The sequence below is a fragment of the Naumovozyma dairenensis genome, chromosome 3, assembly GCF_000227115.2.
Source record: "Naumovozyma dairenensis CBS 421 chromosome 3, complete genome".
In the NCBI taxonomy this organism is placed as follows: Eukaryota; Fungi; Ascomycota; class Saccharomycetes; order Saccharomycetales; family Saccharomycetaceae; genus Naumovozyma; species Naumovozyma dairenensis.
Window position 1 is genome coordinate 1,231,627 of NC_016481.1, and position 27,242 is coordinate 1,258,868.

The 27,242-nt window shown below is 33.7% G+C and overlaps 11 protein-coding genes and 1 non-coding gene across 12 annotated transcripts; 8 read left to right on the forward strand and 4 right to left on the reverse strand.

Moving 5' to 3' along the window:
* Positions 1-1,094: 1,094 nt before the first annotated feature.
* Positions 1,095-2,735, forward strand: AMN1 (Amn1p; the record flags this gene model as incomplete). The annotated part of the gene is made up of 1 exon (XM_003669386.1): positions 1,095-2,735. The coding sequence occupies one exon, from the start codon at positions 1,095-1,097 to the stop codon at positions 2,733-2,735; it is 1,641 nt and encodes a 546-aa protein (XP_003669434.1).
* A 384-nt stretch (positions 2,736-3,119) lies between these two features.
* Positions 3,120-4,151, forward strand: IFA38 (ketoreductase; the record flags this gene model as incomplete). The annotated part of the gene is made up of 1 exon (XM_003669387.1): positions 3,120-4,151. The coding sequence occupies one exon, from the start codon at positions 3,120-3,122 to the stop codon at positions 4,149-4,151; it is 1,032 nt and encodes a 343-aa protein (XP_003669435.1).
* A 616-nt stretch (positions 4,152-4,767) lies between these two features.
* CDC28 (cyclin-dependent serine/threonine-protein kinase CDC28) lies at positions 4,768-5,670 on the forward strand (the record flags this gene model as incomplete). The annotated part of the gene is made up of 1 exon (XM_003669388.1): positions 4,768-5,670. One exon carries the CDS (start codon positions 4,768-4,770, stop codon positions 5,668-5,670), a length of 903 nt encoding a protein of 300 aa, XP_003669436.1.
* A 1,506-nt stretch (positions 5,671-7,176) lies between these two features.
* Positions 7,177-8,334, forward strand: CSH1 (mannosylinositol phosphorylceramide synthase catalytic subunit CSH1; the record flags this gene model as incomplete). The annotated part of the gene is made up of 1 exon (XM_003669389.1): positions 7,177-8,334. The coding sequence occupies one exon, from the start codon at positions 7,177-7,179 to the stop codon at positions 8,332-8,334; it is 1,158 nt and encodes a 385-aa protein (XP_003669437.1).
* An 859-nt stretch (positions 8,335-9,193) lies between these two features.
* Positions 9,194-10,591, reverse strand: TOS1 (Tos1p; the record flags this gene model as incomplete). The annotated part of the gene is made up of 1 exon (XM_003669390.1): positions 9,194-10,591. The coding sequence occupies one exon, from the start codon at positions 10,589-10,591 to the stop codon at positions 9,194-9,196; it is 1,398 nt and encodes a 465-aa protein (XP_003669438.1).
* A 1,205-nt stretch (positions 10,592-11,796) lies between these two features.
* On the forward strand, positions 11,797-11,997 carry YSY6 (Ysy6p; the record flags this gene model as incomplete). Its single annotated transcript, XM_003669391.1, has 1 exon — positions 11,797-11,997. The coding sequence occupies one exon, from the start codon at positions 11,797-11,799 to the stop codon at positions 11,995-11,997; it is 201 nt and encodes a 66-aa protein (XP_003669439.1).
* Positions 11,998-12,775: 778 nt separating this feature from the next.
* Positions 12,776-14,488, forward strand: EXO5 (Exo5p; the record flags this gene model as incomplete). Its single annotated transcript, XM_003669392.1, has 1 exon — positions 12,776-14,488. One exon carries the CDS (start codon positions 12,776-12,778, stop codon positions 14,486-14,488), a length of 1,713 nt encoding a protein of 570 aa, XP_003669440.1.
* Positions 14,489-14,653: 165 nt separating this feature from the next.
* Positions 14,654-15,088, reverse strand: NDAI0C05390 (monothiol glutaredoxin family protein; the record flags this gene model as incomplete). The annotated part of the gene is made up of 1 exon (XM_003669393.1): positions 14,654-15,088. One exon carries the CDS (start codon positions 15,086-15,088, stop codon positions 14,654-14,656), a length of 435 nt encoding a protein of 144 aa, XP_003669441.1.
* A 2,281-nt stretch (positions 15,089-17,369) lies between these two features.
* NDAI0Ctrna1C lies at positions 17,370-17,441 on the forward strand. Its single transcript has one exon. It is a non-coding gene; the product is annotated as a tRNA-Cys (tRNA).
* An 810-nt stretch (positions 17,442-18,251) lies between these two features.
* On the forward strand, positions 18,252-23,768 carry DUR12 (bifunctional urea carboxylase/allophanate hydrolase; the record flags this gene model as incomplete). The annotated part of the gene is made up of 1 exon (XM_003669394.1): positions 18,252-23,768. One exon carries the CDS (start codon positions 18,252-18,254, stop codon positions 23,766-23,768), a length of 5,517 nt encoding a protein of 1,838 aa, XP_003669442.1.
* A 358-nt stretch (positions 23,769-24,126) lies between these two features.
* FTH1 (Fth1p) lies at positions 24,127-25,479 on the reverse strand (the record flags this gene model as incomplete). The annotated part of the gene is made up of 1 exon (XM_003669395.1): positions 24,127-25,479. One exon carries the CDS (start codon positions 25,477-25,479, stop codon positions 24,127-24,129), a length of 1,353 nt encoding a protein of 450 aa, XP_003669443.1.
* A 301-nt stretch (positions 25,480-25,780) lies between these two features.
* On the reverse strand, positions 25,781-27,142 carry KTR3 (mannosyltransferase KTR3; the record flags this gene model as incomplete). Its single annotated transcript, XM_003669396.1, has 1 exon — positions 25,781-27,142. One exon carries the CDS (start codon positions 27,140-27,142, stop codon positions 25,781-25,783), a length of 1,362 nt encoding a protein of 453 aa, XP_003669444.1.
* Between the last annotated feature and the right edge of the window lie 100 nt (positions 27,143-27,242).

Genomic DNA, 27,242 nt, shown 5'->3' on the forward strand with positions numbered 1-27,242 from the left:
CTGCTCTTGTCGAATGTAATTTAGCATTGTGTAAACACTCACAGATACAAACTAACCTTCTGCCTGCCTCCCTGCCATAAATCTCAAAATTAAGCGCTGAGCTTTCTAAACTCTCTCGGACAAAATATCCCGTAGAAAACTCTCTTTCCAAAGATGTAAATAAAAACATCTTTCCCGCATGAAAAATTTAGAAACCAGCAGAGGATTTTGCAAGATGGAAATGAAAACAAACAAGTTACGCATGAAGCAAGCTGGTGTTTTTCCTTCCAATTCTGACTAAAAATACTTTTAGATTACCGGTTACAGGTTATAGAAGGGATATGGACTATAGGGAAGAGGTTCGTTTCATGCTGCTTGACAAACTCCTTCAGAGATTTACCAATGCAATGCATGGCAGTATTTCCATTTTCCAAGAGTAATCTCTGGAAATACACAGGTTAGTTGCCTCATATGCACGGAAATTCAAGATATACACAGAACTGGAAACAAAACGCTTCGAAACGTACATTGTTGTTTATCTTTCCAGACTAGGGTTCCCATTCTATTAGGATCTCTATGGTTTTGTATACTGCCAAGTAAGACAATACTGTCTGCCATAGTTTTTCTTTTGTTTACCTTTTACTAGAGCTCAACAGATCCGATTTTATTGTCGATAGCAATGCTGCTTGCGTGATGATAATAGTCGATGCAAGAACTATATATAAAGAATTGTTCCGAGTAAGTTTATTGGTATGAACGTTTGGCGTTTCCCTAAAAACAACCTCCCCTTTATTACCTAATCAAAAGAGACGTCGCCAAAATAACATACGTGTATCCCTTAAACACTGTCCATTCATTAAATTTTTTTTGTCTTAAGTTCTTTTTTCTCTCTTATTCTACAGTTATCTCGTTCGTTTTCTAGAATAAATTATATGAACTGAAACTCAATTCCTTCCTTTAAATTTTATTTCAGACGTCACTTTTTTTCACTTCGATTCAATCTAAATCTTTGAAGAATATTCCTTCGCTTCCTTTTAATTTTTTCAATCATTATTTTTACAATAACTTACCTTTTTTTCGTTTCTCTTTATCTACAATTTTTGTTCCAAATCCAGATGAAATTTTTATCAATAACTAAACATAGTTCCAAAAAAAGATTACATGAAAGCCAAATTCCTGATGAATACTCTCAAAGACCAACTAAGAGATTATCTCAAGGTTCAGATCAGTTAAAACCTGATAGTAATATATTTACAACAAATTCTAATGATTCTGTTAAGCAATTTACACATTCACCTCATTCTTCCTCTAAAGGATCCAAAATATCAATTACAAAACATAAAAATGCCAATCTGTCTTTAAAGACCAATGTATCTCAAACATCAACTGTTAATTTGGGACAAAATATATTTCTTCCGACACCAATTTCTACACCAACAAAAGCGAATATACTGTATGATGCTTGTGGAGAACAACAAGTTCAATTCTATTCAACTTCTTCACCGGACAATAATCTCGACACGAAGAAAAGATTGGTGACTCGATTTTCAAGTTTAAATCTAAATTCATTGCAGATTGCACCTCATCCAATTTTTGAAATCCCAGAAATTGTTGATAATATCATTTATTTCTTATCGAAGAAAAACAATCATTCAAATATGTCTGCAGGAGTAACTAAACAGCAAATTAGGAAAGTTTCAGTATCGTCTTTGTCACAACATCAAAATAATAATAACATCACTAAAAGAATTATCTCTTCACCGCTACCATTCGCAAGCTCAACTGTCTCTATAGAGGGGAGTTTCAAAGACAATCATTTATTCAACTGTCTATTCATCAATAAACTTTGGTTTCAAATGACATTACCTTACCTATTGAAAAATATACACTTCCAAAATGATTCTAACATAAAGAAATTCATTAATATATCGGGAAAAATATCAAACATAACTTCAACGACAATTGAAACAATAAAGTTCCATAAGATCCATAAATTAAAACAATCTGAATTACAAAAATTCCCTCATAACTTACTGTCATCAAATATAAAATCAATCGAATTTTATATTTGTCCCAATATAATCCCACCAACTTCATGGTATCCAATTTTACAAAACTTGGAAAACTTAATAATCCCAGGTAACAAACGCTTAAACGACCAACAACTAGTAAAATTATCAAACCACATTCCAAACTTAGAAACCCTTGATTTAAGAGCTTGTGAAAACATATCCGATATAGGTGTTGTCTCCATCGCATTACGTTGTCCTAAATTAAAACTATGTAATTTAGGAAGGCACAAAAACAATCATTTAATAACAAACGTGTCATTGCTTGGCTTGGGTAAGTATACTAATGTGGAAACTATTGGATTTGCTGGTTGTAATATTAATGATTCTGGGATTTGGGAATTTGCCAAATTAAACGGTGCAAATATTAAACGGTTATCTCTTAATAATTGTAATCAATTGACTGATTATTCTATACCTATCCTAGTTGGGTTTAATTATTTTCCTAATTTAGCCGTTTTGGAAATTAAAGGTTTGAGTTTGATTAATGATGTTAGATGGTTAGTTAAATTCAAATTATGGAAAACTTCTTTACGGTCCCCGATCTTAATCGAAGGTGGAGATAGGATTAATGACTTGATGAAAGAAGAAGAAAATAAATTGAAAAAATTGAACTCATTCATTGCCTTGCAAGAGTTGTCTACATGGGTTAATGCAGACGACGATGATGATGCTAACGATAAATAATTCATGACTAAAAAAAAAAAACTTAAATAATATATTCCCTTTTCATGACAAAAAAAACTATGTAAGAAAACAATATTATGTAGTACACAAAATTTGTAATTTATAGTAATAACTAATTCAATATTTTAGAATAATTAAAGAACAATTTTCTATATAATTATATAAGATAATTCCAACTTTTGTTTCAATGTTATTTCGTGGCACTGGCGTTGCATTGGAAACGCGTTCATTTTCTACAGTGCACTTTAGTTCATTTTATTTTGGAAAAAGTGGCAACCTGTGCAAGAACATCGACTTACATAAAGTCATATATAGTTCTCTTTCTTCAAAAGACACTCAGAAAAACATACAAAAGCACTGATACTAAGTGAAGTGCAATCTATAATGTCCTTTATTACAGATTTTGATGCCATTAGTGCCGAAAGTAAATATGTTAATATATTACTATGGATAATATTTGGGTTTGGTGTTCTTAAATTGACCACTTTAACATTAAGAAGTTTAGCATTATTGGCAGATCTTTTCATCTTACCTGCAGTCAATTACTCTAAATATGGTGCTAAGAGGGATAACTATTGTGTTGTTACTGGTGCAAGTGATGGTATTGGTAAAGAGTATGCTATTCAAATGGCAGAACGTGGATTCAATTTGATTTTGATTTCAAGAACTTTATCGAAATTAGAAACTATGAAAGAAGAATTGGTTAAGAAGTATTCAATTGAAGTTGTTATTTTAGCTGCCGACATTTCTAAGGATTCTGATGACAATTATAAGCAAATTAGAGAAGTTTGTGAGAATTTACCTATTACTGTGTTGATAAATAATGTTGGTCAATCACATAGTATTCCAGTTCCATTTTTGGAAACTGAAGAAAATGAGTTAAGGAATATTATTACTATCAACAATACAGCTACTTTATTAATTACTCAAATCATTGCTCCATTAATTGTTAAGACCGTTAGAAACTCTAAGCAACGTGGTTTAATCTTGACTATGGGATCATTCGGTGGATTAATCCCAACGCCATTACTAGCCACTTATAGTGGTTCCAAGGCATTTTTACAACAATGGTCTACTTCATTGGCTGGTGAATTAAAGGGAGATAACGTTGATGTTGAATTAGTCTTATCCTATTTAGTCACAAGCTCTATGTCCAAGATTAGGAAAACTTCCATGTTAATTCCTAACCCAAAGAGATTTGTTGAATCCACTTTGAAGAATGTTGGTAGACGCTGCGGTGCTCAAGAACGCTTTGCTACAATGACACCATATTGGAGTCATGCGCTTTATCATTTCATCATTGAAGAAACAGTCGGTGTTTATTCAACTATAGTCAATTGTATTAATTATTCATTCCATAAATCTATCAGAGTTAGAGCTCTAAAGAAAGCAGAAAGGCTAGCTAAACAACAATAAATGTCTTGAAGTCGTGAAAAACAATTGTCCATGATATGAATAAATAATCTCAGTAAAGATGATCTTTCCTTTCAAACACCTATCACAGATCTTTTTACTATATATACTATATATTGTGAATATAATTTATGCGGCATATATGAGGATAACATCAAGTAAGTGTATGCATTATGTAGATACTCTATATGTAAGAGATCACCTGCTACATTGCATAACATAATATAACTTAACTGAGTTGTGAATTGATGTTTTTCTTTTGGTGTACGTAGAAAACTGAACACGCGTAATCAGGCAAAGAAAAAAACGCTAACAGTATTTTGTAGCATTTAAGGAAAAAATATTTTTAGAATATTAAATTGACCAAGAAATACTAACACCTTTGTTCTAGGTTTTAAGTTACCATTTTTTTTGTTGCGATCTCGAGATTCTATTTCTTAAAAACTGTTCATTTTCTGCAACATAGGTACGTGTCTGGATTTATCTAGCTATTATTTGTGTTAAAAAGTACCTAAAAGACTCCAGATCAGAAGATACTAAGCCTCGAGGATATCATTTCGTTCATCTATTGATACGACTTTCGAATCAAATATTTCGTTATATCAACACATCCTTAACAATGAGTGGTGAATTAGTTAATTATAAAAGGTTAGAAAAAGTTGGTGAAGGTACTTATGGTGTTGTTTACAAGGCGTTAGATATGCGTCAAGGACAAAGAATTGTTGCCTTGAAGAAGATCAGGTTAGAAAGTGAAGATGAAGGTGTGCCTAGTACTGCTATTAGAGAAATTTCGTTATTGAAAGAATTGAAAGATGATAATATTGTTAGGTTGTATGATATTGTTCATTCAGATGCTCATAAATTATATTTAGTTTTTGAATTCTTGGATCTAGATTTGAAAAGGTATATGGAGAGTATACCAAAGGAACAATCCTTGGGAGACAATATTATTAAGAAGTTTATGAGTCAATTATGTAAGGGGATTGCATATTGTCATGCTCATAGAATTTTACATCGTGATTTAAAACCACAAAATTTGTTAATTAATAAAGAGGGTAATTTAAAATTGGCTGATTTTGGTTTAGCAAGAGCCTTTGGTGTTCCCCTAAGAGCATATACGCATGAAATTGTTACTTTATGGTATAGAGCGCCTGAGGTTTTATTAGGTGGTAAACAATACAGTACAGGTGTCGATACATGGTCCATTGGATGTATATTTGCTGAAATGTGCAATAGGAAACCTATCTTCAGCGGTGACAGTGAAATTGATCAAATTTTCAAGATTTTCAGAATATTAGGTACACCCAATGAAACCATATGGCCAGATATTGTGTATTTACCAGATTTTAAGACAAGCTTCCCGCAATGGCGTAGAAAGGATTTGCAACAAGTGGTTCCAAGTTTAGATCCGCAAGGGATTGATTTGTTGGACAAATTATTAGCATATGACCCTATCAATAGAATTAGTGCAAGAAGAGCAGTGGCACATCCGTATTTTCAACAAACAGGAACAAATGAATGAATAAAATAAATGAACTATTAATGAATAATCAAACTGGAGCGTGGGAGGTAGGTGTTTTTCTACCTCAGTTACCTAGTGCGTATACCATTCCGATACACGGTATATATATATATATATATATCAAGAAACGGTGCAAATAGACAAGATTTGTTGTCGAAAGAAGGAAGGAAGGAAGTTCTTTTCAGAAATTCAAACAAATCATTTATTTCTTAGCCAAAATAGGAATTTAGCCGCCCAGCCTAAGACAAAAGAGGGTAACACACAATTTTTTAAAAATTTGGTGTTACCCTCCTGGAACGAAAGCTATTTTCCCCAGAATCAATTCCGCGGGTCGCCTTTGTACGAAGTCTTCCACGGGAACCAGTGCAACATCCGTAGAAAATAAGACAATAATGCCACCATACACCCATACCCCGTATAACCCAATTAGGAAATAAGTTTCTCGACGCGATAACCCTCGTTATAGGGGCCCCTCTTAGTCAAGGGGTATTGCCCCCAGATAAGATCGCACACAAGAAGAAGGAAATGCCAACCCAACCTTGCACGCCCCTTTCTCAGAAAACCCCCCGAATAGCTCTGCGCAGGTTTCTATGCAGACTCTCTTCGTCGTCTCGAACATTGACGTTTTCAAACCTTTCTGTATTGTTTCCAAACAATCAAAAAACAAAGTCACAACTAAATGCTCGAACGATTTCAAGGTTAAAGTGAATAGCTCAGTGAAAGTTAAAAAATTAGCTTCAATTCCAACATCAACTTATAGTAGACGTATTTTGTTGAACCAAGTTTACTTCCTTTTAACGTTACGCACGTCATACCCTCTTCCAATCTTCATTCGTTCCATTTTTTTTCTTGGGACAATACTCATTTTCAAAAGGCAGAGACTACTTGAATATCCTTTGTATTATCACAGAACCCAGCTAGCTCGGTGATAGTGATTAACTTCAGTCATTGTATTTTACATCTTCCTCAGAAGTTGTTATTTCCAACAATTAGGTCAATAAATTCAGCAGAGATAGTATATAAGAGAGTCATATTCATTCCACCGCATTCTCTATTACTAATAAGCACCCCACACACTTACTATTCATACTTCCTTTGCCTTTTATTCTTTTATTCATTTTAACAATATTCACAACCAAAAGTGGAACTGATATAGAGAAACTAAAGCAAGCAGGAAGCCCAAGAAAAATAAGTTTTATCAAGAAATCCGCTACCAAATTGAATCTCATCAAAACAATCTTTTTCTCACATAGATAATATTTTTGCATTGCAAAAACATTATATCCAGATTCATTCATACATATATACATCTGGTCATTTCTGCATAGTCAAATTTATTCATTTTTTTCCCCATTTTGACTCACTTTTCATTGTCATCATCTTTGCAACTAATATCCTTCCTCCTCCTATTGTATCAATATTGATAGTTCCTAGACTATATCGTCATTTCAACAAACCAGGAGAAAAGAAAGGAATAAGCCAAACCATACTCATACATAATACACAATGAAGAAAGAAATTAGATTTTTACTTTATGCCAATACCTTACTTTGGATTTTCATATTATACTACACATTCGATCTTCTGACATTAACAATAGACAACACATTCGAAGATGCATTACTAGATATAGATCTAAATCCTACCAAGGAACAACTAGGCAACTCAGACAAACCACAATTAATACCAAAAATAATTCATCAAACTTATAAGACAAATGATATCCCAAAGCAATGGATAGAAAGTCAAAAGAAATGTAAAGATTTACATCCCGATTATAAATATATGCTATGGACAGATGAAATGTCTCATGAATTCATTAGAGAAGAATATCCATGGTTCCTAGAAACATTCGAAAATTATAAATACCCCATCGAAAGAGCTGACGCAATTAGATATTTCGTCCTATCCCATTACGGTGGTGTATATATCGATTTAGATGATGGTTGTGAAAGAAGATTAGATCCATTATTAAAAGTACCAGCATTCTTAAGGAAAACTGCCCCCGTAGGGGTTTCTAATGACGTTATGGGATCCGTTCCAAGACATCCATTTTTCTTAAAATTGATTAAATCTTTGAAACATTATGATAAATCATGGTTCGTTCCTTATATGTCCATTATGGGTTCCACGGGACCACTTTATGTTAGTGTTATTTGGAAACAATATAAAAGATGGGGGGTCCCACAGAATGGTGTTGTAAGAATTTTACAACCAGCTGATTATAAGATGCATACTTATTCATTTTTTTCCATTGCAAAAGGTTCATCATGGCATATGGATGATGCGAAATTCATGAAATCATTAGGGAATCATATCTTATCATGTGTCGTTGTTGGGTTCGTTTTCGCATTTTTTGTATTATATTTGGAATATTGTATTTATTGTTGGCTCTGTTCTGTTTCAAGATTTTCTGGGTTTTCAACTTTTGTAAATCAATTGAATAATTGGTTTAAATGTTTGAATGAAAGATTGTTTACTAATAAGGATAATACTAGTCTTTATGGGATGAGAAATTATGATTTAAGAGAATATACGAAAAAGAAAAGGTTAAGAAAGGATTCCAATTTACCTCATCATGATCTAATGATGCCAGATTTAGAGAAAAATCAAAGAGTGTCACTAAAGTCATCAACAGGTGATTTTAGTCGATCAAGATCGTAGGGGGGTTTCAATCTAAAAAGCACAAATCAAAACAAAAGGAACAATATATATATATATTCAACAATTCATGTTGTGTAAGTAATAAAGTTATACTATAATAAAATCTAGAAATAGAAAAAAAACTGTAAAAATTTAAAGAAACTCGATTTTATGCTGCACCATACGTAGTTCTGTAACAGATATAATATCCGAATCTTACAATAGCCAATGAGGTAAGTGTTGCAAGTTACAAATACTTGGGAGTTTCAAATATAAAATAACCATTTTCTGCGAACTTTATATATGAATCTATTTGTTGTTCTGAAAATGCAGTGAGTGGCGCCGTGCATAATTGCAGCTGTAAACTGAGAGACTGTATCACGTACATAGTTCGACTTGTACGTCTAAATATATTGGCTTGCTGAAAGGAGACAGAACTCAATGTATAGTAGTAGTAAAGATAATAATATGTTTTAAAAAATTTATAAAATAGTACAAATCCAGTTGCATCATAACAGTGTCCTCACTATACACAAAGTAAAAATAAGAAAGGCAATAAAAAATAAAATAAAAAATAAAACAGTAATAATTTAACAGTAGTAATATATAGTGTAACTTTGAGTAAGTAAGAGTCCAAGTGTCCAATGAGATGATGCTTAATAATAACAAAAACATGCCCGTCGGTATAAAAAAAAGGGAAAAGATTCAAAAAATACAATTGATTTGATAATAATAGTAACTAGTTCGGGGTACTAAACAAAGTTTGTGTTAGGAAAGATCTTGGGACATTAGAAAAAAATGACATGAATAAAAAAGATAATAGTTAGAAAAAAATGCATAATAGATGGAAAACGAGAAAAAAATGGAGACGTCCATGCGACTATGGTAAAGCAGCAGCAGAGCCTGCTTGATTTAACCATGAATTAACAGTATCTTCACTTAAGACATCATCAAAATCTTCACTAACCTCCACAATATGAATAGTATTATCGTTCCCATTAAAAATAACAGCAACTTTCAAAGAAGTTTCCGTTGGTCTAGTGAAATAATCTTGAGTACCACCGTCTTGACCATCATGAACATGAGAAATCAATTTATCAGATCCAGCAGTCAAAATTTCGAAAAGATCCATTTCACCACATCCAGTTTCCCAACATGAACAAGAAGCATCCCCATATTGTAAAGTACGTGGGATCTTTGCATTCAATAACCAAACAGCAGGCATATCTTGATTCATGGCGGAACCAGATGTATCACTTGGCATTAAAAATTCAAAAACGAAAATCTTATGATCACCACCAAACCCGTGGTAAGCAGGGATACCATCTCTATAGTACCCACAGCCGTCGTTAGAGCCATCACATGAATCACCAGAGAAGATAATGAATTCTTTACCGGATGCCACTGTGACATCATCTAATGGAGTGGCAGATGAACAACCAGTGATACCGTCTGAATTGGCGAATGAGATGGAATTACCGAAACATTGAGACCATGTACCTGAACCGGCAGTACCACCTTGATGGTTCATGAAAGTACAGTTAGATGTAGAACCTGGAGTGAAATAGGAAGCTCTTTCCCATGCACCTGCGACTGGGGCAGAGACTGAAGTTGAAGTTGATTTGGTGGATTTAGAAGTTGATGTACTAGTAGTGGTTTGTTCTTCTTCTTGTGGTTGAACCTTGGAAGATAAGATTGTTGAGACTTTAATATAAGAGGAGACAATTTCATTGTCTGCTTCTGGTGCTGCTTCAGCTGCTGCAGTAGTAGTTGGGAAAGTTTCAGCAACGTTAATATTTCCTACTGGAGTCACCGATTCACCCTTAGCGTTAACGAAGACTGTAGCGGTAACTTCTACGACTTCCACAGCGACATCTCTCTTATGGCGATGTTGATGATTTTTCGTTGTTGTACATTCTTTTTCATTTGCGTCATTATTATCTCTCTTCTTTAAGTTAGATGATGATGAAGAAGCAGCAGGATAATAGACACCGAATTGCTTTAAATTGATTGGACCTCTGAAATGGACAGATAATTCTTCATTGAATGGGGATAAATTACCAGAGAATGAAGTAGATTGTTGTGAACATTGACAAGTGGATTCATCCATGTTTGTAACATCTTGGTATGATGAAGATAATCCTACATTTGAGTAAATGATAGCATCAGTTTCTGAACAGTAATAGTTACCACCTGAAAAGGTACATTGATCAGCTTTAATGACCGTAGATAATAATGATATGATATTACCTACTATTAAAGTATTTGATAATTTCATTTATGTTGATTAATATTTTTATTCTGTTTTTATGAAGTTTCTAAATCGTATGAATGTGACGGTGAAGATAAAGATGTATTTGGTAGTATGTGATTGTCTGAGAAAAGGAACGACTATTAGTTAGTGAAGGTGAATCTGTAAGAAAAGAAGTTTGGATCTTTCTTTATTAATGTATATATCAATAATGATACCAGATATAGAGATGTGATTACAAAACTGAAATAAAAATGCCAAGAACAAAATATTAATATAATGAATGATAAATTAAAATGTTATAAAAGATGAATATATTTAAAGAAAAGTATAAGTTGAGACTTGCAAAATAAAAGCGTGAATAAGTTTTGAAGAAAATATTAGGTACGTATACGGAATATTTGTTCAAAACAGGAGGAATGACGAGTGTTGCCAGGAAAATTCTCCAGTTTATATTTGTTTCCAAAACGTTTTCAACGATATGAGAATGATTACTTAAGTCAAACAACAGTGGAAAAGAAAGCAAGCAGTGAAAAATTATTCATTTGTGCTGGTTCATATTGTTGTTGTTGTTGTTGTTGTTGTTCCGGAAGAGCAGAGGAACGAACAAGGAAGAAACTATTGCAGAAAACGAAGTTTCACCTCAGCCACTTTTATTTACGGGCCCCTACGAGCCCCTCTCTGTCATGTTACAGATGCTGTTTTAGGAAATTAGCCAACAAACAACAACGCGAATCATTCACCAGCCTGATTTCGCGTTACCTTCACCCTCGCGTTGGCCTTTTCCCGAACTGGCGGCCACGACAGATAGATTGTTTTTTTTTTCCGGCCAGGGTAACACTATGGCAATACCCGGTGATAGCCGTCCCCACCGGGTAACGATATTTTCTACCCCGGGTAATCTGGTTGGAAACAAGTTGACGTGTTAATTTAATTTAATTTAATTAAATTGAATTATTCCGTCCATATACTGTGTGTACGTAGTGTAATGTAACGTTGTTACCTTAAACAACACGTATGGCCAGTTAACCTGTACAATTCTTACTGCCACCATACCTACATGGATAGTTAAAACATTCTCTCATATATAGTAGCAATAGGTGAGTACAAACTACTAAAAGTTTATATATATATTTTTTTTTCATTCAGTCACGAGAAGAACCCAGCTAACCGCAAAGAACTTCTAAAATCTCATCGTTCCCTTACTTTCATCAAACTAATCAAAAACAAAAATGGCCATCCAAACTCCAAAGCAAAGAATAGCAAATGAAAAATTCAATAAAAATATTGAAAAACACAGAAAGTATGGTAAGAAAAAGTTAAACAAAAATGATGAAAAATCTCAATTACCAATCTCAAAAGTTTGGTTAGCTGTCATCTTATTCCTTTTGATTGGTGGTGGTGTCTTGGAATTAATAAGTTTCTTCTTCTGATCACGTTATTACTTGATTTCAAACAGTTCATTCTTATGGTCCATGACATCATGTTATTAGAAAACAAAAAAGAACAAACAAAAACAATCGCATAGCCTCTTCGCTAATATATTGCATTATTTTTTTATCTATACTAATCACAAAAGATTTATTATTCTATCTCTCTTCAAATTGGTTACAGATAATACTACTTCAATTGGTTACTAGGGATAGCAAATATAAAAAACACTATCTACCTGCCTTGCCTACCTACCTATCTATAACGAATATAATATAAAATTTAAAGAAAATATATATAATATGTACTATAATAAACAAATAATAATAATAATAATAATGAGAAAACTTTTATGACTTTACGTACTTCCATTCTATCTATTATGTATTATATAGGCCATAGGTCGTTCAACATAGAATTGTCAGCGCTAATATGTCTGGCACTCTTTCGTACACTGTAACACAAACGTTAATTTAACCGCCCAACTTCATATTTTATTATTTTTCCTTAAGACATGAAATTTCAAAACATTTCAGAAACAAGTCGAAAAAAATATGAAACAAAGCTATGTTGAAGAAGATCGACCTTAGTAAGGGCCCATACTTTCTTTCCTAATTTTATCTAATGTTTACTGTATAATTGTTTAATCTCTTTACATCTTTGGGATCGCTCATATATCTAAACTACACATGATAAATATGTCTTGAGTTTCTACAACCGATTATTCTCCCCAAAATTAACATTCAAGAAACCTCTTAATATTAAATTTTAACCATTGAAATGATAAGATTTCTTCCTATGAAAAACATTCGTTGTATTCATACAAGATTCAGAAAAACAACGATTATAAACAATACTTTTAATGATAATAATAACAGTAATCATGAACTTGTATCAAATGAAGACCCAAGAATATTAACTCCAAAAGAAACAGACCTTATAAATAACCTCCCCATTTTCCAACAAAACAATGAAGCAATAAAATCAAAAATTTCAAACGGTTCATCCTTCAATAAGGAGAAAAAAGATTATATCCGAGCTAAAATTGATGTCTTAAAACCATTATTCCCATCAGAATCATATCCAGATCTCCTAGGTTATAACTTACCACATGATTCCATATCTCCATATATTGATACACAAGCATCCCTTGGAACAAATCGATTATCAGTAACAAAATTATTAACAAAATCATGGTGTGAATTAAGGACAACATACGATTTATACGCAGAATCAAGATTGAAAGATATCATACAGCCACCAAGAGATAAATATCTGGAATCAGGATCTCAAATACATAACACGTTAGAATTGGAATTACATCCAAAATTATTAGATCTAGGGTGGGAGTTGGAACCAGATCTTTTCGATTCATGGTTCGATACTTTAAAGAAATTCGTTTCAATTTGGAAAATTGGTGAAAGTAGAGAAATTTTAACTCATGGTTATTTAAATAACGAAACTTTGACTTTGCTTCTTGGGGATCAAATGGTTAGAGATGAAAATGATGTTTTAATTAGTGGGATTATTGATCATTTAAAAATACGGGATAAGATTAGGGACAAAAACAAAGATTCAAATGCTCAAAGAATGGATTTGGATTTGGATTTGGATTTGAATACAATGTTTAAAGATTGTGATAATATCGATACCGTTTTGGAAACATTGGAAAAGAATTTCGACACAATCAAAGAAAATAAAGAGATTTTAATTAGTGATGTTAAGACAAGATCAACAAATAAAATCCCAACACAATTCACAATCTTAAAGGCAACAAAATTACAAATCATGTACTATAAGTTTTTCTTAGAAAACTTAGGAATATCAGTAGCGGCAACTTATCACAAATTACTAACGAATGCAGAAAGAAGAGGTATAGATCCGAATACAAGTATTGACCCTTATAAATTATTAACTTTCATGATATCGACAAATGGTATATTTGATGATGATATGGCAAAATTGAGAGACGGATTTGATATTGGATTTGAATTATTCGATTCTGAATTTAATATGGATTCTAGTACAGATATGTCAAATGTTTTTGATATGTCACATATTCAGTTAGATACTGAGGCTTTAAATATTCCACCTGAAACTATTGATAAATATAATGAGTTTTCAACTAACTGGTCACGTCCTGTTACTTTAAAATATTTTGCAGCAAGGTTAGCTCAGTTTTATTTCTATATTGGTCAATTAGTTTCAAATCAATTATCAGTAGAATATTATCATCGTAATGAAAACTTCCATAATTTGTTGTTCAATTACGATGAAGAGTTTTTACAAACGAACGTCAAAGATAGTGGAAGCTTTTGGTTTGGGAAAAGAGACATTGAACCAATAAGGCCAAATGTTAAGAATTTTAAAACTTTTTGTAAATACTGTGACTACGCTGATGTTTGTGCTTGGAAATTTGAAGGTGAAGAGAAATGTAAAGAACTCGGATCAGATCTTCAAAACATATATGAAAAAAAAGATGATATGTCATGAATATTATAACGTAGTAGGTGCCTCCTTGAGGTATATAAAAACAACTTTTTTTTATTAAAATATAAATATTCCGTACCATGTATTATACATAAAAGTAGGTTTCTTCTCCTTTATTATTTTATGTACAGAACATATGTCATTCGAATTAGCTCTCTTGTTTGATATCTAGTCAAGTTGGTCTTTTGGTACCAGAACATCTGCTTCTTCAAATACACTAGTTAATTCACCTGATTTAGACATACTTACAATGACGTCACAACCCCCAATAAATTCTTTATTTACAAATAATTGAGGAATCGTTGGCCATTGAGTAAATTCTTTAATCCCTTCTCGTAATTCTGCATCATCTAACACATTAAATGCTTTAAATTTATTTGGATCTATGCCTTCATATCCAAGTATACCTATTGTGGCTCTCGAGAATCCACATTTGGGGAATTCAGGTGTTCCCTTCATAAATAACACGACAGGAGCTGATTCAATGGCTCCTTCTATGGCCTTTTTAGTTTCTGTACTAAGGAATGCTCTCGCTGACTTGTTGGTGAATAGGAGACGTTGTGTTGGAAGAAGCGTTCTACCAGCTAACCTTGGTAAAAACATATCTGAGTTGTTTTTTATTTCTTGCCTCCTTCTTCTTCACTGTTCCAGTTCAGTCTGTTAAATGCAAACTATTCCAAACCATAACTCATATAATGTTATTAACTTCATATGACAACTGGATATTACATGAATTTTGACCAGGTTTATAACTTTGCTTGATTAGTATTGATGTTTATGTTTTTTGATCTTACGTAAGGCAGAAATTAGTTGTGACGCGCAACATGAAAAAAGAGTCAGGGATCATTTTAATTTGAATCATTCATGGTACCCGTTAAAAATTCAAGAATCAGAAACGTATACTGAGTATATATGGCGTTCGTTTATCAATGTCAAGAATGTTGTAACCGATTATTTAATACTGCTTAGGTAAAAATAATAATAGCTAATGATGAATTTCAAAATCATGTTTTAACTTTTATTCCTTATTTAACAGAATGCCTAAATACTCAAATAACTAGTCAAATCAACATCGAATGTTTTGCAAATAAAATAACACTCTGATTCAAAAAGTGCTGGAACGATATTCGTAGTAAGTATTACTATTAATATCCTATGGTAAATGTGTAGATATCAAGTTTGGTACAATGTCCTCTAATATGACGCGAAACGATTACCGAACCTGGTAAATGCTGGAATGATATTTTTAATAAGGTACTATTAATATCCTATGGTAAGAATACAGATATCAAGCTTGGTACAACGTCTTCTACAAAGACACGAACTAATGATTACCAAAAATGGTAGAGACGCGTAAGACTACAGGCATCGACGCGACACGATAGTTGAATTATCGTGTCTGCCAGCGTTAAGTCACATTTTCGTGTTTCTGTTTCATCATCAAGAAAGGTATAAATAGACCAATAACTCGAAGTTTCAATTCCTATTCTTTCTGATATTATTTTATATACTTATACATTTTTTTATTATTTATTTTTAAGAAAGACGAACCTTTTTACACACATTATAAGGAAAATTAGCTCTTACTATAATTCATAACAAACATAATCAATTTTAGGATGGAAAATTACAACTACAAGATCAGAGAAAATATGAGAAAGGATGCTTCCGAGCGAAAAGAGACTCGACTAATTGTAAAATTATTATCGGAGGAAATGCTTTTTCAGCTGATTTATGTTAGATAGTATAAAAATTGGATGTAAGATATCCGATTAGGATTACGAACTGTTGGCGTCATGCCAAAGTTTCACAAAGAAGTATGTTTATTTATTATTATTTGAGTAATTACTGTCATGATGTTATGAGTCGTTTTAGAAAAGCAAGTCAAGAATTATTATTATGAAGTTCACCAGGTTCGAAGTAATGACCCGAACTATGTTATGCACCATACATGTTTGTAGCTGTATAACGTTTATTGAATTATAATTGATATCGTTTGTTGATTAAGTCGAATGCCATGCAAGTGTTATCTTATTATTATTAAGATTGTTTTTGATTGCAGCCACGTCTACGGTTTTCGGCCGGCCATGCGTACAAGAGTTATGTATTGGGTCGGTTAAGTTGTATGGTTTTGCTGAGTGTTTACTCAGGCGTTCTGGATTAGTCTCTCCTAATCAAACCTACAAGTATTTAGAGTGTCCTGCGGAGCACCTAGTCGAAAGGACTTTGAGAGCGGTGTTCATGATTACGAATTTTGTTTTATGCATGCATGACTTCAACGAGATATTATATGAACTTCTAGAATTTATTTGACTTACCAAGTTATTACTTTATCATCATTATCATAAGCCGTAATTATGTGGAGAAACTAATTAGGAGCTAATGTAAGTAAGATACTACTAACTTTACTTTATCTCCTGTATTTCTATCCTATCCCTATTCACATTCTATTACCATTCTATTATTGTCCTATCCAATCTTTATCCTACTCCTATTTTTAGTAACACAGTGCATTACAATGAAACAGGATAACATAAGGAGTAACACAAGATTAAGGAGTACGTCTATGATACAATATGATCCCCAAATTATCAAACGTTCCAGAACGAAATATGATTAAATAAGCTCGTTGATTATCTAAGCTAACTATGACGGGCAAGCGATTAGATAAAATAATTTTGAAAGATATAAAAGGACTAAGGGTCGAGCTGGAATTAGAAACATTTTAGTCGTTACTTTATATCTTTTATTAGTTATCATTTTATACTATATAAGAAGAGAGCAACAAAATCATACATTTTCATAAGAGTCTTATAGTCTTCTCGTCAGAAAATCAAGATTCAAAACTATATCCAAATCATATTTTACATGGAATTTTAAGATTGCTCGTATGGCGCAGTGGTAGCGCAGCAGATTGCAAATCTGTTGGTCCTTAGTTCGATCCTGAGTGCGAGCTTTTTTTCCAAAACATTTTATCTTAGCATCAACATCTTTCCCCTCTTGTATAATAATTTTTTTAAGACATTTCTTCTCATATATATAAACAATCCTATTACTACAATACCTTTTAGCCTACCTACATTGCAATTAATTGTGATTCTATTCTGTCCATTTACAAATTTTCTTATCCAACACTACCAAAACAAAGGGCTATTAGCCGCCCAGCTCAAACGGAATTTAACGTCTCGGCGTCTCACAAAAAAATTTCCCCTTTTGAGCGATGACTTTTCCGACCAGATAAGAGATTTCCTTATCAATTCTTGCGAATATTGATAAACATTTCTCGACCAAATGGTAAACCACAGATTAGCTCGATAAGATTATACAACTTAAGTAACAGCGACAATTGCTTTTTCCCTATACTGATTCTGCTCCGTTTATCTTTGGACAAAAGCTATTTACATTAAGGTTCACTGCTAATATGCGTACATACTGTACCTGTTATGTTTTCGTTATCCTACCGTCGCACTTCCATAACAAATCGATGATAAACTTGACATAATACGTCCAAATCTACTACTTGAGGGTATGACTCGAGAAGCTAAGTTGTTAAACACAAGATTTTAGTTGCTATCACTTATGTTAATCATGTCTTTCGAGTTATATATATTGACCATCGACGTGCATGTCAAAAGGTTGACGTGAAGCTTTCTATTCTCATCGTCACCAAAGTAAACACTTCTTGTATTACATTATAAGGAACTACTTTGAAATAATATATTAAGATACTTATCATAAAATTAATAACAATCTGATTGAAAAAAAAATGACTAATCAGCAATCTACAAATTACTTAGGTTGGTCAATTGAAGGCTGGATAACTTTCCATAAGAAATCAACACCAACAGAATCTTATAATTTACTAATTTCTTTAATCAATTCGCAATTTGTTGCACCAACTGATCCAGCATGGGTTTCCGTTTGTTCCATTGAAAACTTCAATCACCAATGGCAAATCTTACAAACAAAATCAAATAAAGAATTACTACCTCTTTATGGTGTCCCCATCGCCATTAAAGATAATATTGATGCTAAAGGCATCCCAACAACTGCAGCTTGTCCATCTTTCTCATATAATCCTGAAAGAGACTCTAAAGTTGTATCATTATTAAGAGATGCCGGTGCAATCATTATTGGTAAGACTAACTTGGACCAATTTGCAACAGGTTTGGTCGGTACAAGATCACCATACGGTAAAACTCCATGTGTATTCAATAAAGATTATGTTTCCGGGGGCTCATCTGCAGGGAGTGCCAGTGTCGTTGCAAGAGGTATTGTTCCCATTGCCTTAGGTACCGATACAGCCGGTTCAGGAAGGGTTCCTGCTGCATTAAACAATTTAATTGGATTAAAACCAACAAGGGGCGTACTCTCGTGTCAAGGTGTTGTCCCAGCTTGTAAATCATTAGATTGTGTTTCCATTTTTGCATTGAATTTAAGTGACGCTGAAAGGTGTTTCAAAATCTTATGTCAATTTGATGGAGATAATGATGAATATTCAAGGTTATATCCTTCAAATCCGCTACAAAAATTTCCCAAGAATTTAACTATTGCTATTCCAAAAACTGTACCATGGTATGGTGAAATTGAAAATCCAAAACTATATTCAAATGCAATCGCGAGCTTGAAAGAAACGGGAGCTAATGTTGTTACTATTGACTTCGAACCATTATTGGAACTAGCTAAGTGTCTATATGAAGGTCCGTGGGTGGCAGAACGTTATAATGCTATTAGAGACTTCTTGGCAACAAATCCACCAAATGATACCTTAGATCCAATTGTAATGTCCATTATAAAAGGCGCCACTTCCTTTGATGCAGCTGATGCCTTCAAATTCGAATACAAAAGGCAAGGAATTCTTCAAAAAGTTAACAAACTGCTCAAAGATATTGATGTGTTATGTGTTCCAACTTGTCCACTTAACCCAACTTTTGAAGAAGTTACAAATGAACCAATTTTAATCAACTCAAGGCAAGGTACATGGACCAATTTTGTCAACCTGGCTGATATGGCAGCCTTAGCAATTCCAACTGGTTTTAGAAACGATGGCCTTCCTAATGGTATTACATTAATTGGTAGAAAGTTTACTGATTATGCATTATTGGATTTAGCAAAACGTTTCTTCAAAGTTACATATCCAAACGGTTCAAGATCATTTGGTATCTTCAAAGATTATAAAGTTGACACGAAAGATGATAATCTTGTTGGTCCAGATTTTTCAATTGCTGATTCAATTAAATTGGCTGTGGTAGGTGCTCATTTGAAAGGTTTACCATTACATTGGCAATTAGAAAGAGTTAATGCTGTCTATTTATCATCCCCAAAAACATCCAGAAATTATGTACTTTATGCTCTACCTAAAGTGGGTCCAATCTTAAAGCCAGCTTTAAGAAGAGTTGATTTTTCGAAAGGTTCTCAAATTCAATTAGAACTTTATAGTGTTCCCAAGGAGAATTTTGGTACTTTCATTTCTATGGTCCCTGAACCATTAGGTATCGGTTCTGTTGAATTAGAGAATGGAGAATGGGTAAAATCGTTCATTTGTGAAGAAAGTGGATATAAACAAAAGGGTTCTGTTGATATAACATCATATGGAAGTTTTAAGACATACGTGGAATCATTGAAATCAACGGAATCATCCAACAAAAAATGTTTTGATACAGTTTTAGTTGCTAATAGGGGTGAAATTGCTGTTAGGATTATGAAAACTTTAAAGAAAATGAAAATTAAGTCAGTTGCTGTTTACTCTGATCTAGACAAATATTCTCAACATGTTACGGATAGCGATGATGCTGTTCCTCTACATGGATCAACCGCTGCTGAAACATATCTGAATATAGATAAAATTATCAATGCTGCCAAAGTCAGTGGTGCCCAAGCCATTATTCCAGGTTATGGCTTCTTATCAGAAAATGCAGATTTCTCAGATCGATGTGCAGAAGAAGGTATTATATTTGTTGGCCCTTCTGGCGAAATAATTAGAAACTTGGGTCTCAAACATTCCGCTAGAAATATCGCAGAAGCCGCTCATGTCCCATTGGTTCCAGGTTCGTCTTTGATTAAAAGTGCTACTGAAGCTAAAGAAGTTGCTGCTGCTTTGGAATATCCAGTAATGGTCAAATCAACAGCAGGTGGTGGTGGTATTGGTTTACAAAAAGTGGATAATGAAGCCGATATCGAACGTGTATTCGAAACGGTCCAACATCAGGGAAAGTCATTCTTTGGAGATTCTGGTGTCTTTTTGGAGCGTTTTATTGAAAATGCTAGGCATGTTGAGGTTCAATTGATGGGTGATGGCTATGGTAATGCTATCGCTTTAGGTGACCGTGATTGTTCGTTGCAACGTCGTAATCAAAAAGTTATAGAAGAAACTCCTGCTCCAAACCTTCCAGATGGAACAAAGTTTAAATTACGAGAAGCTGCAGAAAATCTTGGGAAACTATTAAAGTATAAAGGTGCAGGTACCGTTGAATTTATATATGATGAAAGGCGTAATGAGTTTTATTTCTTAGAGGTAAATACAAGATTACAAGTTGAACATCCTATTACAGAAATGGTTACTGGTTTAGATTTGGTCGAATGGATGATAAGAATTGCCGCTGATGATCCACCAGATTTTGCTTCTACTAATATCACTGTTACTGGCGCTTCTATTGAAGCTCGTTTATATGCTGAGAATCCTGTCAAAGGCTTTAAACCATCTCCAGGTCAATTGACTGATGTTTCGTTTCCAGAATGGGCGAGAGTTGACACTTGGGTTACTGCTGGTACTGTGGTTTCTGCTGAATATGATCCTACATTAGCTAAATTGATTGTACATGGTAAAGATAGAAATGATGCTATATCGAAATTAATTCAAGCCCTTGATGAAACAAAACTTTATGGTTGTGTTACGAATATTGATTATTTAAAATCTATTGTTTCATCAGATATGTTCAAAGAGGCAAGAGTGTCAACCAATGTTTTGAATTTTTACGACTATGCTCCATCTGCTATTGAGATTACTTCACCTGGTGCTCATACTTCTGTTCAAGATTATCCTGGTAGAACCGGTTATTGGTCAATTGGTGTTCCTCCTTCTGGTCCAATGGATGCATATTCCTTCCAATTGGCTAATCGTATTGTCGGTAATGATTCCGAGGCAGCTGCCTTAGAAATTACATTGACTGGGCCAACCGTTATCTTCCATACACAAACTGTGATTTCTATTACTGGTGGGATATGTCCCTGCATGGTGAATGATGAACCAATTGAACAAAACAAACCGATTTCAATTTCTAAAGGTGACGAACTTTCTATTGGTAGATTGATAACAGGATGTAGAGCTTATCTGGCTATCAGAGGTGGGTTAGATATTCCAGAATACTTGGGTTCCAGATCTACATTCACATTAGGAACCATTGGAGGCTATAATGGTAGAGTATTAAAACTTGGTGATGTATTGTTCATAAATCAATTCGATTCAGCATCCTCTTCTCAGGTTTCTAAATATCATCCCCAATCAGTTCCATCTTCTTTGATACCTTCTATTTCGAACGATAAAGAATGGTTAATTGGTGTGATGTGTGGTCCACATGGTTCTCCAGATTTCTTTACTTCGGAGTATGCTGATGAATTCTTCAATGAGAAATGGAAGATTCATTATAATTCAAATAGATTTGGTGTCAGATTGATTGGTCCACGCCCAAAATGGGCAAGAAAGGATGGTGGTGAAGGTGGTTTGCATCCTTCCAATGCCCACGATTATGTTTATTCATTAGGAGCTATTAACTTTACAGGAGATGAACCTGTCATTGTTACATGTGATGGCCCTTCATTAGGAGGGTTTGTTTGTCATGGTGTTGTTCCTGAAGCAGAACTATGGAAAGTAGGCCAAGTTAAGCCCGGTGATACTGTCCAATTTATTCCAATTTCTTATCAGGTCGCTAGAGAATTGAAATTGTCACAAGATTATTCTATTTCTTCCTTCGAACCAAACTCTTTGAAAAGACTTACTCTTGATATGGGGTTACTAGAGGTGCAAGATCCAGTTTTGAAACGTATTCCTCATAGATCAAATCTCTCTCCGATGGTTACATACAGGCAAGCAGGTGACCGTTATATCTTAGTTGAATATGGTGAGAACAAGATGGAGCTCGATATTTGTTACAGAATACATTGTTTGATAAAGTTGGTTAAAAAGAATAATACTATGGGTGTTGTTGAAATGTCCCAGGGTGTTAGGTCAGTCTTAGTTGAATTTGATCCATACAAGATATCTCAAGATGAATTACTGTACACATTAAATGCTTATGAACAGGAAATTTATTTTACACAAGATTGGACTGTTAAATCTAATATTATTAGATTACCTATGGCTTTTGAAGATTCAAAAATATTATCATGCGTTAAACGTTATCAAGAATCTGTTCGTTCCTCAGCTCCATGGTTACCTAACAATGTTGATTTCATTGCGGATATTAATGGAGTTTCTCGTGAATATATACACGATATGGTTTATTCTGCTAGATTTATGGTATTAGGTTTAGGTGATGTTTTCTTAGGTTCACCTTGTGCGGTTCCATTAGATCCACGTCAAAGATTATTAGGTAGTAAATATAATCCATCCAGAACTTTTACTGAAAGAGGTGCTGTTGGACTAGGTGGTATGTATATGTGTATATATGCTGCTGCAAGTCCGGGTGGTTACCAATTAGTTGGGAGAACCATTCCGATTTGGGATAAATTAATGCTATCAACTTCATCTGCTAACACTGGACAACCATGGTTATTGAATCCATTTGATCAGATTGAATTCTATCCTGTATCTGAAGAGGAATTAGATAATTTTACTGCTGCCTGTGACCAAGCTACTTTTACCGTTGACATTGAACCTTCAATATTTAGTCATAAAGATTATTTAAGATGGGTTGAAGATAATAAGGAATCTATTGAAGATTTTACAAAGGCACAATCTGGTGAAAAGGCAAATGAATTTGCTCGCTTGATGGAAGCATCCAATGTTGAGTTAGAGAAAACTAAGCAATGCATCGTTGTTGAAAAAGAAGATTATCCAGAAGGTTCGTTGTTAGTTTATTCAGAATATTCTGGTCGTTTTTGGAAATCTGCTGTTTCTGTTGGTGATGAGGTTGATGTATCGAAAGGCTTAATAATTCTTGAAGCTATGAAAACTGAAATGTTAGTGCCTTCTCCTTATAAAGGTAAACTTCTAAAGATCTGTCATAAGAATGGTGATATGGTTGATTCTGGTGACCTAGTTGCTGTCATCCAACCAGTGCAATAATTGTTATGATAAATTTTAACTTAGGATGACTCATAACCTTTGAGCAACTATGTATAGTTAGATATTATTACATTAAAGATCGTATAAAAAAGATGAGATAAATATATTCATGGAGAGGAGAGACGAAACTGAATGAATCCAGAAATATTATAAGTGTTACTATTTATTTATTTATATGTTATAAAAGTTTTTGAAATAAAGCCATGGCCGAATAAGCACACAAGAATGTGTCTGTTTTGATTTTCTGTGGGATGAATATATAAGCGATTTCTTGTGACACCGTTTCTGCTGTTTTGAAAATTTAATAGAATGTGTACATAAATGTTTTTATTGTTTTAAACTTTACTTTTTTGGGAATTTAGTCATTTTGAATATTAGAATGATCACGAATCAAAGGTGCAGTACTATCTTTTGAAGGACGATCGTCGGATGATTCCCCAACTTCCTGTGTCCTACCGTTATGGGAAAGGTCTAAAGCACCTTTAGTCATCTTGAATCTTTTCACTATACGTTTCTTTTGCCAGCCGATTGGTAAGAATGGGATATATCCCATTTTTTCTTCGATCATTAGTACATTGGTTACTGCAATTAATCCCAACCAATAAAGTATATAACTTATTACAGAACCGTAAGTGGCACTGTTAGTCCAACCAAAGATTGCAGTTAAAATCATCCAACCTCCATCTTTTTCACCATTACAACAATTAACATGCCAAACAGATTTCGAGATATCATAAGAACCGGGCCCATTACCCACTTCACTCATATCTTGTCCATTACATTTATTGACGTAATCTTGTAATTCTAATTGCCAAACACCTTTAGAAAACAACCCTGATGCAATCAAATAAAGGAAACAAGTAGTTACAACCAAACAAATCTTTAATGATAAAGAACTTGAATACTTGAAAAAGAAGAACCCAAATATCCCACTAATCAATACAGCTGACAACATGGATAAGGGAATAGATGTTAAAGGTTGGTCGATACCAATGCCTCCAATAAAAACCACGGCTTCCAAACCTTCTCTTAATGTCGTGACAAATGGTAAGATAAAGAAAGCATATTTCTCAGTGAATTTCACAGCATTTTCACTATTTTTACGAAACATTTGTTTCCCTTTATCTGAATATATAATGGATGCTAATTTGATTCTGAATTTGTCTCTTAATTTCCCCATTCTTAAAAAGAATAGTCCCATTATGGAGATAATTGAGGATGCAACTATACTCAAGATACCTTCATAATAATGTTCACTTAGGGACCAGATATCAGAACCGAGATTGTAGAATATGACGATGAAACCACCTCCGATTATAAGACATAATATCAATCCAAGGGTTCCTCCTGTTATGATTTGTAATTTCAATTTAGAGTATATTCTTGAATTATCCTTTTGTGTTGTAATTGCGGTTTCTTGGTCTATATCTTGGATTGCTGTGGGGAAGTCATAAAGTTCCTCCTCTTCTTCCACTGATAATTGATTAATTTGATTCTGATCAGGTTCTACTGCATGAGATGTACCGGATGGTTGTTCTGGTACAGCAGTGGTAGTTGCTGATCCTAAAAATGGGGTTTCTTCGTTGGCATCCTCCAGGGATAATGCTTGTTTCACAATCGTAAGTAAGATGGATATAATTATAAAGATTTCTAGAGACTCCCTTAAAAAAATGAAAAATATCTGGAACGAGAAGTATTTAGTGAAGTCCATGTTGGACCATGCAATATTGGTATTATTATTCTACGCCTGCACTCTTCTATGCTACTAAATTTGGGAAGTAGTTTGTGTTTCTTATCCCAGGTTTTGTCTTGCTTACTTTTGTTCCTGTGTAATAGTAATATATACATATATATATATATATAACTGTGTCAGCTTATAATTTTAGTTCGCCGAATGGTGTCAATAAGTGATAATAAGATAAAGAAAGAAAGAAAGAAAGAGAGTACAATCATTTTAATTTGATTATAAAGTTCTTTATATAGATTACAGAATGGGTACTGTCTCCATTTTTTTATGGCTTACTCTTTGATTTCTTCACTTGTTCAGGGATTTCGTAGTCTTGTGCCTTGAAGAACTTTCTCGTACAGAAATACTCTTTCCACCATGTATTATCATATGCAGGATTACATATACACTTGTTTTGTACTCTAATATCCTCCTCTACAGGACATGAGTGGAAATCTGGGTGGTAAAACCCTAAACCGTCAAAGAAATGGACTTCAGATTTATCTAGAAGTAATGCAGCACCGATGGAATGGACAGGTGCGTCTCCCCATCTCTCGTAGTAAAACCCACCGCTATGATCTAGATAATCGAAATAATCTCTGTAAGCTTGCGATCTATAAAACTTCAATGATGCAATTTCGAAATTAGTCCAGAAATGACAACCATTAAAAGTTTTACCACCATCGTCAGAAACGAAATCGAGTAAATTATTCTCATTAACATGGTGTTCGTATTCCTTTGTAAAATTAGTAACTGTTTGCCAAAATGTTGGGATCGTTTCTTGATACTCTTCTAATGATAAAATAAATCCATATTTCTTATTATTTACTCTCATAAATTTGAAAATATCATATTGGATGTCACAATAAATCTTAATATCTGTATCAACTCTCCAATAATAGTCATACTCATCTACTAATGGATGTCTCCAAATAAATCCAGATTGATAACGACACATATGTCTATAAACTTCTGAATCACCATATGGAACTCCATTCTCTTCCATTGCTCTCCTTTCTTTTTCAAATTTGTTCCTGTCAATCCAAGGAGGTATTGACCATTGTTCCTCGTCAATTAAACCATACTTAGTATTCCCTGAAACTAATGCAGTCGTTAATCTTTTAAACTCTTCTGAGAATGGCTTGTCATTCAAAAACACCCAATCGTAATGATATCTGTTATTGAAATGACTCTCAACATCATGGATGGCACTTAATAGATCATAAAGATCCGAGTTTCTAGATAATGTAACCATTGCTGCTCTTTCAAGAATCCCATCATCTTCAGGATGGAATACATTTTGAGATTTATCAGTAAATGGTATTATATAATCTTCTGATTCCCTACTTGGGAGGCGAACAATGGGTCTCCCTTTCCCATGGCCTGGATTCGTGTAGACGATAAAGAGGCCTGTAAATAACATTATCAAAGATGAAAGAAGAACTTTGACAGACATATCATTCTTATTAGATGAAGGGTGTCCAGTTCTAGGGACACCATTCTTGCTTTCATCGTCAGACTCATCCACCATACTATCTGATGATGATTCAATTAATTGTGCTTGCTCTTGTTTCAGTCTTTCATTTTCCCCGTCTATGACTTCAAAGGATTCATTGAGCCCTCCTTGGCCAGCAAGTTTCTCGTCCATTTCTATTCTTTTTGAATAATCAATGAACGTATCAATGAATGAATAAATATCTCGTAACTTGATCTATAATAATTGGAAAAATGGACCAACTCTAAAACAT